Genomic DNA, 14,838 nt, shown 5'->3' on the forward strand with positions numbered 1-14,838 from the left:
TCCCCACGTGCACAACAGCGAGCGCCCGACGTCAGGGACAGCCACGGGTTCCCAGCCCAGCCTTTAACGCCGTAACGCGCCGAGAAGACGAGCTGCTGATGAAAGGCTCCACACGATATCTGTGTTGCCCCAGCTCCCTGCGTCTCTTGTGGATGCTGACGGCCCCGTGAACTCTAAACCAATTTGTTGCCCGTGTTTACATGTGGGATGAAACGCATCGCCGTGTCACTCAGCTGCGCGCAGAACCAACGGCTGACCCGGAGCTGCTCTGACCTTTTCAGCTCGAATCGGCAAAGCTGAAATATTATTTCAGCCTGTCAGCTCCAGTAATGTGCAGTAAGAATATCTGGATCTAACCGAAAATGTCAAGCACGCTCTAATATGCAATCCATCAGAGTTAAGATGTATACGAACCAAGGACTACTTAAGAATATAAATCTGAAATACCTGTGGGGCACCTCGCTTGCTTAGATAAAATGTTCGGCCACTGATGTGGCCCAGATAAACACAAGTGTTGAAAACAAATCTTTGGATACGTGCAAGAGGTGGAGCCATTTAAATGTTAAAGTGTATGTGATCTCAAAAGAGGGGAGACAATACCAGTTTATTCCTGGAAAAACAATGCGCAGTGGGTACATTAATGCTCTAGTTAATGGCTTGGCTAGCTACATTTTGTGATTGCCTGAGATTAATGATCATGTGACTTCAAAAATTTTCAGGCTCAATTTTAGAATTTCTTGTGAAGTCTTTACTTTTTCTAAAACCATTTGCACAAGCTGAGTTGTCACTATCCCTTTTATTTATGTTGAATTCAGAATGAAGTATTTTTCCTAGGCTGGTATTTCTTATGAAAAAGAGTAATATCTATTCTAAAAAGTCTCTAGAAACCAACGCCATTGTTAGTAGTTTATACTGCTTAAGGAGATAATCTCTTTAGTTTCTTTGTCTCATCTTCAGAATTTCTGTCCTCAGTAGTTTGCTAGATACACAGATGAACATTAAATCTGGCTTTCGTAATTGTTTATTGAACATGAGACCAATTATCCATTGATATAATTTGTAGATGAACACCATGAAAAGCACCTTTGTATCCCAAGAAAATAGTATTTTGTTTGCTAAACAGTGTATCAGGATTGTTCAGTTTTACCATGGTTGCAACACTAAAACAGGCTTGTAGTTTCTAATCTAATCACGGGTAGTTTGTGGATTGAGGCATTAGTACCAGAACTGTGACTATTAGTAAAATCTCGTAACTTGTAATAAAAGAGCGGATATTTTAAACTACCCACCTAGTGCTATTTGAGCCGTTCTTGCAAGGCAATGCTGCCCTCCCCTGGCTCGCCGAGGAGGGAAGGTGCGAGTCCTTATCCCCTCTGAACAAGCTCCAGGGCTTCCCGTTGAAGAGAACATTGCCCTTAGAAGACCTTGAAGTGCTGCCCTCTTAGAAGAGCAAAGGAGCGGGCTGCACATCTGTGCTGAGCTGTCGGGTGTGCGTGGTGCACATGTGGATGGGTGTGTAAATCCTACATAGGGATACACTGTGAAGGCACAACGGGACAGCGGAGGACACAACGTAGTTTGGGTGGCAGTTTGGGAGACGCTGAAGACACAAGGGAGAGGTGCCATCGAGCTGCTGAAAGTCAGCAGGACCATGCGTGTTCCCAGTCAGGATAACGTCTCGTTTAATAGTTTAGCTTTAACATTAAACGTAGTGGTTAGAGAGCTAACATTAATGATTACACACTCAGTTCTGCAGGAGCAAAGTAGATGGGGCTATGGTTCCAATGACAGGTCTCGTGCAAATGAAGCTATGGCAGAACTGCCCTCATCTCTCCAGGGTTATTGGTTAGAGAGATAACCAACATAACCAGCATTGGTTACAAGTGGTTACAGAGACAACAACAGGTCCTTAGGCCCAGGAAGTGCCTCTGCAGTAGATCCCTAGAAGCTAGGGGAGCATGCCAAAGTAATGCTAAGTGCTCTGGTCTTATGTTATTTCTTTAAATATCTGTTATTATGGTGTGGCTGGGCACTATTAAATAGGCAGGTTGCTATTTTTTATTTTTGTCTTTCTTCTGTGTCTCTCTGTTAGGGAAGTTCATCATAGTCCAGGTAGCAGAAAGAGATGAGCCTTGTTTCAAATACAAGAACTTCAGATCTAGAGTCTGCCTGCATTCAGCTTCCTTTTCCTTTTTTCTTTTATCTTTTTAATAATATGAAATATAAAATATCCCTGTCTTTCCAGTTGGGATTTTATAATTGTTGGACAGCTTGCAAAACAGACTTTTCTCCCCTTGGCACGTGACTTGGTTGCTGTGTTGTTTGCTCCTCACCCTTCTAAATGCATTGGAGATTGGCAAAACCCTAGAGGAAAGCACAGAGAATACATTAAAATCTCAGGCTGATGGATTTTATTCATATCCCACATGTGAACAGATTGCCAAATCCAGGATCAGGAGGGAATATGGTCTGCTAGGATTTTCCTGAGGGCTCTGCTTGAGTGTGGGCTCCCAACCTGCCCCGCTGTCTTTCTGCAGCACGTTACCGTGATGGCTAGTGATATTTTACTGCTCATCTTATGTTTATTATGAGGTTCTGGGGGCAGTTTTATGCCTGTGGTGTCTGCCAGGCCACAGCGTGGGTGTTTTGTGGACTGTTTTCAACCTAATTGCTCAGGCACCTATGACTGCGGCAGATGGGACCTGAAGATCCCAGTGGTCCTTTCCAGGGTCCTCTTTCCCAAATGACTTTACTGACTGGAAAATAGCAGTAGTTACCTTCATGGATATAACCTAGCTTTTATTCAAGCACGAATCTCTGTGAGGCTTTCTCTCAGTTGCTTTCTATGTCGCTTATTGCACTCATTTCAAGAGCCAAACCACTGCAGATTTAGCTCCCTAACTGTTAAAGGGCAGCTAAACCAACACTCAGACACATAATTCATCTTCCCCTTGGTGCCATTCTGCCACAGCCGAAAGTTTAATGTTTTCCTGCTTTCTGTTGGCTTAGCATTCCGTCAGCACGGCAGCCCAAAGCGGCTCAGCAACCAGGGATGCGACGGGCGCTGCCTGTACGGGGCCAGGGAGCCACTTTGTGTGGCCGGAGTGAAGAGGAGCCTGGGATTACACTGCTGCTTTGTGGCAGCCTAAGTTGCTGTGGAATTGCAGTCCCTCTTTAAAGCAATATTTGCTTGTGTTTTGTTTTATGCTTGTGGTTGTTCTCTACAGTAGCAGGTTGCCATCTTCTGCGGCGTGCATCATCCCTCCAAAACCCCTATAAAACCCCCAAAATGATGCCATTCTTTGACCTAGAATGAAAATACAAGGTCTAAAACTAAATAACAATTATCTTCTCTGTGACTCTTGCAGATTTTAGGGCTGCTGGTGTGGACCCTGATTGCTGGAACAGAATACTTCCTATACCCAGCCTTTGGCTGGGTCATGTTTGTAGCTGTCTTCTACTGGGTTCTCACTGTCTTCTTCCTGATCATCTACATGACAATGACCTACACCAGGATCCCCCAGGTGCCATGGACCACGGTGGTAAATACACCTCGTTTTTGTCATTGCTGCACTTTGGAGGGTTTGCTGGGTGCTGCAGATGTTGATGTGTTCTACAGCTGAACTTCATCCACTCTCCTACTGGCTTTTCCCCAGTGACTGTGTTGCTGCATACCTCCAGTTTCTGACCTCTTTACTATCCAGATGCTTTTTGAAACATTTTTCTGTGGCATTCCACGATTGCATTCATTGGTTGATCAAGAGACATGCCTCCCTTTTATTTTTCTTTTTCCTCCCTGTAGTGATTATATTCCATGAAGAATTTTAAGTCTGCAGCTTCTTGTGAGCCAACAGACCTGGCCCTTTGGTTTAAACATTAGAAATCCCTACTTGACTCAACACCATGATTTGGAAATGAGACCCTAGACCTTAAACACAAGTTGTCTTCTGCTAGGGCAAAAGAAAAGGTCGTTCAGAGGTGGCATCTGTATGTGTCCTGTATATACATATGTGTGTCCATGTATATGTATACGCATATATATAACATATATATAATCGGCAGCAGCATTTTATGTAAAATACTTCCCTTTGATATTGGCTGAAGACTTAATTAAAACTAGATAAACAACTAACTAAATTACAAAAAAAAATCACAAGCACTTGAAATTCAGCTCCAAGTTTTATGGTTTGAGTAATTTCTGCTAGTAATGCCTCCCGACTGTACATTGCTTACACAGTCATTGTAACTAATGCTGTTTTTTCGGGAAATAAATCCTTAAAATCACCATCATTTCAACCAACACTCATTTGTGACCCATCCAAGAATTGCTATAAATCTGGCTTTGTGTTTGCCTGATACAGTGAGATACTACTTTTAATTTATTGGCTAAAGATTATTACCCAGAAGTTTGTTCTGATAAAGTATATTTGATTTGTGTGTGCAAACAGCTGATTATCAGCTATGCTGTGTATGTGATTAAAATTGGGAATTCTGTTGGTTTTTTTTGTGTTCCCAATGTGTGCTGCAACAGATCCTCAACTGTAGCAATTACTAATAAGAAAAAACGGGACTGTGTTCAAATAGTGTCTCTGTTTTCATGACCAGCCACTACCATTAAGGCTATAACACTGTTACAGAAATGTTGGATTATTTCAATTACAGCAGTAATGTATCTGGCTACATTTAGAGATTTTAGTGGTCTTTTTTTTTCATTGCATTTGATGTAAATAAAGTACATTCAAAGGGAAAACATTTTTGCATCCATTTGGATCCAGTTTTAGTCATTATCCCTCTTTTATTAATTTAACAGTATCATCAGGCAACAGCTGCACGTAAATGAGTTGTCCCTGATCTATGTGGTAGACGAACTGGAATATTTGTTTCTGCGTGACATTGAGTGCCCTTCTTGCTCTGAGTTACAAAAGTATCACAGATGAGCTCTCATGCAGGTGGGCCCAAAAGGCAGTTTCCCTGTATGCAAAAAGGTGATCTGAAGAGAAAATAAATGCAAGGCAAAACCAAGATGCTGAGAAGGCAGCTTGTTTTGCCCTAAGGAAGCGCGGTTGGGAGCAGCCTGTGAGCTGGCCTGCTGCTGGCTGGAAGGCTGGGTCTGCTCGCAGGGGGATGTTGGGGACGTCCCCATCCTGGAGGGCATGACGCTCACCTTGCGAGTCAGGGACTTTGCCCTCACCTCCCTGCCCTGCTCCAGCCTATCCGGAGCTTCACTCTCTGCCAGTTGCTGCTCGACCTCTTAAGGTGGTGGCTCAACCTCTACTAATTGTATACAACATCCCAAACCCGAAGCTACCTCGACTTCTCTATCCTAAAGTCCTAAATTCTTTATTTTTTTTCAGTTTAAGCACATTACCACGTTGCTTAAGACACGGTTACTTTACTGCAGATTAACCCAAAGGTTGTTTTCCAAAACTGACTGTCCTTAACAGTGCAAATTCTTCGCTAAAACAATCAGTGGGAGCTTTTAAAATCTGGAAAGTTTGAATTTAAGGAGCAGATGGTAATTTAGCATGAACCATTTGGTTTGAGTAATATATTGGCAGTAAAGGTCCAATCAGCTTGCACTGCACTCCATCTTCCCCAGCACTGTTATTTCCCAAAACAGCACTTCTCGAAAATTATGTTCTTTTTTCCCTTCCTACGTGACAAGACATGGAAGGGATTTGTAGCTTTCCAGGGTAAATGAGTCTTTTTGGAATGGGAAATTTAAAAATAACAACAACAAATACTCCAGGCTATTAAAATTAAGGATTTGGAAATCATTGCTTTACAGAAGTTCTCCTGAGTCTGCCAACTGCTGGCATCCTGTCCGAAAATTTATGTTTTCATAGTTCATTACTGTACTGCCCAGCTAAGGCAAAGAGAGGTGAGATCTGTGAGTAGAGATAATACTTTTTATTATGATCAACTGATACGGATGAGGTAAAAACACTAATGTAAGTATATAAATTGACTCTCAAATCCCAGACCTTGGGCTTCATCTGAATGGGCGGGGGCCTGCCCATAGCAATCTGTGGAAACTTGGGCAAAAGTGGCTTTTTTTTTTCCAAATATCCTGAAGTTGCAAGGACTTTGGAACTAGAGGACACTGTGAGAGCCCCCCAACATGCTCTGCATTTGATCAGGCATCGCAAAGGCTCCTTTGTTGGCTTTTCCCTGCACATCTTCCACAAGAGGCGTTTGGGACAGGCAGGGCAGTCCCCTCCGTGTGCCTGTGGAGGCCTTGCCCTCAGCCTGAGGCTCTGTGCACGGCAGCAGCAGTGGCTGTGTGTCCGGCGGGGTCAGTGGCTGTGTGTCCGGCAGGGTTTGTACAGCAAGTTCTGCTGTGGCCTCCCGCTGTCACCATCGGATTTGCTCCTGACACGTGGAAGAGGGAGGCTCCAGGGCCCCCAGGAGAGAGCTGCTCTCGCGGGCTCGGCTGCGAGCTCCTGAGGCGCCCGCGGGAGGCAAGGGAGACGAGGGCATCAGCTGCCCAAAGGCGGCCAACCTCTCAAGTTCCGTGTCTGCTGCTGGTCATCTTGCCTCCCACCAGTGGTCCCACCAGTCCAGACCAGAGCCCCAACAGGAAGATGTTTTGTGCTTCATTTTACTTGGAAAAAACAGGCCCAGGACGAGAGGCCTGGGTTTATTGAAGGTGTTTTCATGCTGCCACCTCTCCCCTGCAGTGAGATGCCCACACTTGGGTACTGCAGTGACACTAAGCGGTGTCACAAGGAGGAACAACAGGAAAGCTTCTCACGTGGGCAGAGGTGACGAAGGAGCGCCATGTTAGCAGTGGAAAGCCCTGCGTGGTGCTCCCTGGAGGAGCCTGCAGCGGGCCAAGCACACGCTTGCCGAATGGTTTCCCATGAGGAAAGGGCTTCCCATGACTGCCTGTGTCATGGGAAAGGGTCACTGTGGCCTGGAATCCATCTGATCTAAAGCTAAGCCTGCTTGAACCAAAAGTCAAAAATAGATGTGAGGAGCTTCCACAGCAGCCACTTCCAGCGTTATTCCCAGTGTATTGCGCAGGGGGAATTGCACATGTGGATACAACTTCTGTCACTGCTTTCCAAACTTCTCTTCTTGAGCTCCAACTTTTCTTTTACATTCTGTCAGAGCTCGTGAGTGCAGGAATGAATAACTGATGTATATTCCTGGGTCACACCGTGCAAGCTAGTAATTTGGAGCTGCGTGGGCCGGCCTGTATTTGGAGGCAAGTGGGACAGCACAGCTAAGGGCTGTGACACCTGCATGATGCTCTGGAGTGCAAACATGGGGCCAGAAGCTGCAGGGAGCAGATTACATACACGAGCAGGAACTGTCTTGAATTGACAGGTACCAATTCGTGCAATTGCAAATGTGTGCAAAATGTGTCACAGGTTTTCCACTTAGCGCAGCGGTGCATTAAAGTGGTATTTTATGCCCAAATTCATATGTTTTGGACAACTAGCAAGGTGGATTTTTTTTTTAAACGTTAGACCTCCTGTGGTCGTGATTTTGAAGTAGCAAGTAGCTAAATTGCAAAGGATTACTATTGTTTAGTTTTAAAAAAGAAAGTGGTGGCTTTTTGTCTGTCTTACGTCCTGTCTGACCTGTCTGCTTCCTTCCTTTGCTGTTCTGTCTTGCATGCAAAACCAGAAGAAAAAAACACTCCCGGAGTGCTCTTTTAGTAGCACTTTGTAGTGTTGTGGGAGATCAATGTCTTCTCCTTTGTTTCTGTCTTAACAATGAACGTGGGTATCCTGAGATGTGAGCGCTGCTAAAAAGTGCATATCTAAAAATGCAACATCTGCCACGGGTCTTTTGACAACCCATGTAATCCATTCAGATCATTTTCCTGGCTTTTATCTGTTTCTTTCTCCTCTCAAGAAAAATGGAAAGGTGAGATCCTAAATGATGGAAGAATATTGACTGAAAATTTGACCTGCTCTTCTGCAAAAATAGAGATGAGGTTCTGTAGGCTTTCTAACAGTGGTCTATGTGCACAGCTCTTTCACTCTGGCAGTGTAACACTGCACAGATTAGGAAGGTAATCAAATTGCAGTTTGTTTTGTTTCTTTTTTTTTGGATATAATATCTCAGTGTGAACCATTTTGATCATGATAAGGAGGCTTTGTCCTCATTTTCACTTTTGGGAAACCCCGGTACACTGGCTTTTACACTCCTGCTGGGTTCACTGTCATGAAGAGAACAGAGTTTGTCCAAAAGGTGCTTTAATGCACATCAGTGTTAAAATAACCAGTTCAATTTAAATGTTATAGATCACGAGTAGATCATGAGTAGAAAGATCATTAAGAATCACATTGTGTGTGTACATCATATTTAGAGGATGGTTTTGTCATGTTGCAGTATAAAATGGCAACAAAGGTATCTGCACGTGAATTGATTGTTTCCTTTTGTTTTGCCACAGGGTCTGTGTTTTAATGGGAGTGCTTTCGTTTTGTACCTCATTGCTGCCATCGTAGATGCATCCTCAGTCACCAAAGAGCTGGTCAGTCACAATTACAACAGCTGGGCAGCTTCTTCAGTGAGTTCATTTCCTGTTTAAATCAATTCTAAATCTAAAAAGGTGTGTCAAAAGGAGGATCCTAGAGGTGAGGATTGAAGTGCACATGTCCTGGATTTGAAAACATATAGGCTGATGTAGAAGCTCATGCACCAAATCCACAGATAGCTGTAACAGCTCCTAGTTTTTGGAGGTAACTAGCAAGGGTGAGTGCCTTCAGCCACAGGGCAGTTGCAGCAGAAGAGGCTTGTAGTGTTTTCAAGGTAATAAGGAGGTAAGGAGGTAATGTTTTCAAGATAATCCTGCTTTCCTCTCCTCTATCCCCATGTATTGCAGATGTTATTGCAGGGCATCAGAGTTAACAAACTGAGTGAGCAGTGAATCACTGCAGTGCACTTAAGTAACTCAAAAGCAGCGTGAACTACCTCAGCTGACCTCACACTGAAGCTGATAAGGTGCATTCCCCTTTCTGTGAAGGGAACTCATGGTGCACACAGCCCTTTCGGGAAGCTCTTGACGTGGTGCTGCTGTTTCTGCAGCCGTCTTCCTATCCAGCCATTACCTCTGATAATCTGCTCTCTGGATTGAGATGATGCAGCTTCCAAGTGTTTTAAAGTGGATGCAAATCATTAATTAGTTTGACATTACTGCCTTCCTACTTAAATTTTAAGATTAAAGGCAGCAAATTGACGTGGGGGAAAAAAAAAACAAACAGAAAAAAAGAAAACACACATTTTTTAAAAGCCTAATCACTTCCTGAATAGGTAAAGACCTTCCCTAGATAGTTAGAGCAACTCTTTGCTTATTGCAGCACTGTTCAAGTTCATTTAATAGAGTAAGTCTGAATAACAGCTACTTTGTTGACTGTTGGTGCATTGCAGTTGTCCCCTTTGGGCTGTTCACAAGTCCTGCCTTTTTGTCCGCCCCTTATTTTGTGTAGTGGTGAACACAGAAACTTAAGCACCTGCTCTATTTTTGTCTTAGGAGCTGCATAACTGCATCCCTGCTTCTTCTGTGGCGTTCCAGGTCTTCTCCTTTTGGCACCTCACAGCTACTGAGCGATTACTCAGCGAGTGCTGTTGACAGGAGCTTGTTTGGTGCTAGATAAGCTTCCTTGCAGATTCAGATTTTATGCAAAGTGCATGGAGGCTCTATATCTCCTGGGACGTTTGGAAACTCTCCTAATATCTCCTAATATTATTCATCTAACATACTGTCTGCATAAACTTTATTAAATGGAGATTCTTGCTGTCTGAATCAATTATGAATTTTTATGTGCTTGTGAGAATTTAGCAAATTATTTATCCCCCAAAGAGCATTTCTGTTGGGAAAAAAAAAGAGCTTTATTTCATAAGAAACAAAATTCTTGAAAATAAGGAAGCCTACATTTTCCTAGTCATTTTGCATCACCATCTACCATTTCTGGTGCTACAGACCAAAGTTCACCAAGAGTCCTTTACTGGAGGACTTAGGTTTACTGCCTGTGTACATGCACAGTAGTGCCTGTAGCTGAAGTGCTTATCCAGAGATGTTAGAAGCAGAGAATAATTTAGGCTGTAATGGATTGTAAAGATTGTCTGGTCTGATCCCCTGCTCAAAGTAGGACTAACAGATTGCTCAGGGATTTGTTTCCAGTTGAGTTCTGAGTTTTTCCAAGGCTGGATATTGGCATAGCCTCTTGTGCCATCTCTGCTCACCTTCAAGAAAAGTAGCCTTAAGCCAGGGGCAGGCTTCAGCTTTATTTGGTTCAGCTACCAGCACAGACCACCAGCACAAGACATTATGGCCTTACCGTAAGCTGTCTCTTTTGATCAAGCTGCAGTGATTAACAGCAGCTCTACTGCTGGCACCAAACTGGACTTGATCAATACCAACTCTCTTTTGTCTCCATGTGCCTATGCTGCGAGGACTCTTAGAAGCCACGCCACTGATACGTGTAGTTTTTACAGTCTTTGAAATGCAAAATGAGCCAAGAAGGCTTGTTCTGTGACCAATTTCTAACAAAAAGGTAGTATCTCAACTTGCTTGCAGCCACCGGTATTTGCACTGAGGAAAAGCTGCGCTCGGGAAAAGCCCACTGGAATCAGTCCCAGGCTGATGGGGCAGGTTTGCACTGAGCCTGTTGGCCTCAGTTTAAGCACGTGTTTAGGCCTGCATTTTGAACCCAACGTTTCCCTGTAAACAGTCTGTTTGGATGCCAGGTGTGATAAGCTGAGAATATAGGAGGGTTTCCAGCAGTCCCTGGAGCAGAGCAGCAGTGTCGGCTTGAGCTGAGCCTGGGGCTCTGCCCTGGTCTTCGCCAGCAAGGGATGGGCCGGGCAGCAAGTGCAGGGCTGGTGGGCACCTCAGCTGCGAGATCGACACTGAGGCAGCAGGATATGGAGAGCACAAATGGAGATAGGCCCTTTCTTGGCTGCTTCCAGGCACGTGCTTCCATGGATATGTGAGCCTGGTCACCCAGTGTTGAGTGTGAGGCCACACAAGGACCAGGAGGAAAGAGAATGCCCCTTCAGTCTGCTATTCCTCCTCTTCACAAACCCCATTATTCATAGAGATGAGGATGCTCTAAAATATATATTCTAATATTTTTATTGTTTTTTTTTTCTCTCTCTCTCTGCAGTTCTTTGCCTTCCTGGTTACCTCCTGCTATGCTGGGAATACCTATTTTAGCTTTATATCTTGGCGATCACGAACTTTGCAGTAAAAATTTACCTACAGTGTGTTTTGTATTCTAAAATACCCTGAGGATTGTGCTCGTGATGGAAGTCTGGAAGAGGGGTGAAGCCCTTTGGGATATTTCTATTAAAACTGACATAATGTATTTTAAGCTTAGATTAAAATGAGTATTTATAATACAATATCATCTTTAGTGACAGCTAACATAGTCTTTGTACTGTACCATAAAATTTCATACTCTTCCTTTTTAAAATTAACACAGTATTTTTCTAGACATTGTATAGATATTATGACTAAACTTTTAATAAATCTTACTTGGATGATGTGCCAGTTTTGTAAATTGAACTTTTATCAGTGTTACAGGTAAACTTTTTGATACTAAATGCTAGAAAGCAACACTAAGATTGACGTTGGCTAGTTGTTATGTGTCAGAAGTGACGTTGTGCAAAAAAAAAATCCCCAAAGTTTCAAAATAAATAAATGACTGAGCCAACTTTGTGTGTTTGGTAAGCAGGGAGTAGAAGGGTGGGTCTTTTATTCTTGCTGGGACCATCTGCATGAGATTACTTTGGGTACATTTTAATCTTCATTAGGTGGTTTGAAGCTCACGGAAAGATCGTCGCCACTGCAACATGTTATTTTAAAAGGGTTTTCACATCCAGCAAGCTGTAAGGCATAAATCCTTTACTGCTCAAGGTTTAGCCTACTGAAAATATCACAACCCCTACCAAAAGTAATATTTTTTGTTTACTAGAAGTCTGGAGGTTTTTCCCCTCAGATTAGGCCAATAATCTGTCCTCTTTCAAATTAGGGCATTTAAATACTATTAAGCAATTAAAGGTTACACATAGAATTGGCACAGTACAGTGGCAGAAATGAAGAACCTCCTGTCTTCCTCCCTCTCAATTTACATCTGTAAATTGTTAGTTTAACAAAGTTTTTAATTTGACCCTCATATTTAATATCTATTAATATTTAATGTCAAGCAAAAGCATAGCAGAGGATTATGACTTTCAAGACAAATACAAAAATTACAAATCTTTTCCACAAATTATCTGAAGAGTAAGATCACTTTTTTTTTTTTTTTGATGGTACTTAAAGCTTCTTCATGTAAAATTACTGGTAAATCCTTTCTCCCTGGATTAAGAGGATTTGGACTCTCTTCCAGTCTTCAACAACTCAGTCTGACTAATGTATTTAGCAATAGAAAGGTCTTACTGCTTCAAAACACTTCTTTATTTCCCTGGGCAAGTAAATGGTGTGTGCCCTCCAGCTAGGAAGATTTATCAGCAGTCATTCTGTTCCTCATCACGTTGTTTTGTTCTTCACTATCTGCTGGAGTCACAGGATTTCAATACGAGGGAAGCCAAGATATTATTTTAATACCTATATTTGTCTGCAAATTGCATCTGGCTTACAACAAAGGTCAGGCTGCTTGCTGCTTGCTAAAATTACCCAGTTCTGAGATTGAAGAAGGGCTACCAACTATGCATCTTATCTACACAGATAACATGTGTCGCTAAATCCCGTATGCTCTTTTCCATTGCTGGAAGAAAAATCAAAGGCATAAAAATACAAATGTCAGCTGATAAAATGTGACTGGAAACATAACCAGAATTAAAATTTACCGGTGCTTTCTCATCAATAAAAATACCTGGGTAGTAGTAGAATGGTCTGCTATTTGGACGTGCATATCTAAGGCTGTCACTGTTTGCAAAAATGTTTCATGATTTTATGGTCACTGCTCTAAGGTCTGGTCTAAGGTCATGAACAAGACTTTTTTTGTGTGTGGATAAAAATACAGCTAATGTTATCGTAATGTTTCATGTAGTTTATCAAACACTCTCTTGGAAAGTAGGTACAACAAAACAACCGCTGCACATTGCATGTTCTCTTTTTAGAAAGAGAACCATCCTACTGCCCATGCTTCTACTAACATTTCCCACCTATTCCCCAGGTAACCACTGCCTATTTTTCAGATTATTTGAATATCTAGTTAAAATTGGAGCAGTTAGTGCAAGCTGAGAATTACTTTCAAAATTTACTGCTTCAGTTTCAAGCCTGAAGAGAGGCCTAAACATCCAAAAGGTTATCTGTTGTTTCCAGTTGTACGAGTTTAATAAAAATGATGACTTGCAAACAGTGACCTGTGCTTTTACACATTCTAACGTTGACAAGAAGATAAGCTAGCCATGGATAAGCAAGTAACAATTAAAACAATATTTAAAAGAACTGTAAAGTGATAAAATAGGGAGTTAAGTCCTCAGTAAAGATATATTTAGAAGAAAAAAAAGATTTTTAATCAACTTGTAAAATGAAAGTATCCCATGTTATAAACAACTTGTTTCAAACAAACAGTATCTCTGAAAAACCCAACTCACCCCAAGTCATATCCATGTGGCGTACTAGGATTATAAGGAAATTGGTATCAATTTACAGTGATCAGTTTTCTACTATAAAAAGTGGTCAATATCATCATGCCTAATGCACTTACCAGGATGCAAGCAAGTACTGGAAAAGTTCAAAGCAAATTCAGCAGTTTTGGATGTCGCTTTTTTGCCAGTGCTTTATGGAAGCTGCCTGTATTTCTGTGAGTGCAAAATATGACTGTTGTTGCAAAATATGACTTGTTTTAATGTAAAGGTGTTTCTGTTTCACTGGGTGGAATTCACCTTACACAGCCCCTTACACACTTTCATAGGAAATTAAGAACAAAACCAGCTGAATCAATAGGAAAAGAATGTTTCTTAATAGGAAATTGCAGAAGTTACTAGGATCTTCCTTTGTAGGGTTTGCAAGAAGCCTATATAAATATACATACACACATTTCTGAACTTGAGCAGTAGGAAGTAGAAAAGAAGCTTTTTAAAAAAGAAAAGCTCCTCTTTCTTCGCAACTAGTGTTTTACTCTGGTGCATGGAGTTATGTTGTAGCTTTGATGTCTAACGAGATAAAACTCAGTGGGAGAGCTAATATCTTTTATTACAAACACAAAATTTGGTGGGAGAGGTAATATCTTTTATTACAACTGCTAGCTCTCCTAATAAAAGCCAAGGCTTGTATACTTCTAGGCTTAATATAGACCATTGCTTAGAGGTTCACACCCCATCTTGCTCCATAAATTACTTATGGTAGTAGCCCTATATCTGTGCAGGAGATTGACCCCAGTTAATTTTATGGCCTCCTAAGACAAGCTGAGCAGCTCAGGGTGATATTTCGATACATAAATCAGGTATGAGCAGGATGGACACAGCCTGCGTGCAGAAGCGGAGCAGTAAGAAGATGGGGTTACTCTCCCAAGGAACGAGATGTATGACCAGCCCTGAGGGCTGCTATTAAAGAATCACAGAATGGTTGAGGTTGGAAGGGACTTCTAGAGATCATCTAGTCCAAGACCCGTGGCTTGTCTATAAGCTGGGTTTTTTTGGCCCAAACCACTGGGAATATTATGAGGGACCAAACCACTGGGAATATTATGAGGGACCAGACAGCCAGTGCTTTCAGAAAGCAAAGCAGCCGGTTATTTCTAAACTCGAGGAAACGCACAGCTTCCTCTGCTGAACTCTGCCAGCGTCATGCACGGCACGGTGTCCCACATGGCACGGTGTCCGGCGTCCCGCACGGCGCGGCATCCTGCACGGCGTGGCGCGGTGTCCCGC

At 42.5% G+C, this 14,838-nt stretch overlaps 1 protein-coding gene across 1 annotated transcript in view; it reads left to right on the forward strand.

Annotated features, from left to right (window-relative positions):
- CMTM8 (CKLF like MARVEL transmembrane domain containing 8) overlaps nt 1–11,438 on the forward strand; it is a 30,544-nt gene extending 19,106 nt beyond the window's left edge. Inside the window, exons 2-4 of the mRNA XM_026045569.1 lie at nt 3,369–3,542; nt 8,408–8,524; nt 11,124–11,438. Of these exons, the coding sequence (XP_025901354.1) occupies nt 3,369–3,542; nt 8,408–8,524; nt 11,124–11,207 (375 nt within the window). The 3' untranslated portion in view covers nt 11,208–11,438. The remainder of the gene's footprint in view (nt 1–3,368; nt 3,543–8,407; nt 8,525–11,123) is intronic.
- Nucleotides 11,439–14,838: the final 3,400 nt, after the last annotated feature.

The sequence above is a fragment of the Nothoprocta perdicaria genome, unplaced genomic scaffold (genome assembly GCF_003342845.1).
Source record: "Nothoprocta perdicaria isolate Ctin4 unplaced genomic scaffold, notPer1 scaffold_40, whole genome shotgun sequence".
NCBI lineage: Eukaryota > Metazoa > Chordata > Aves > Tinamiformes > Tinamidae > Nothoprocta > Nothoprocta perdicaria.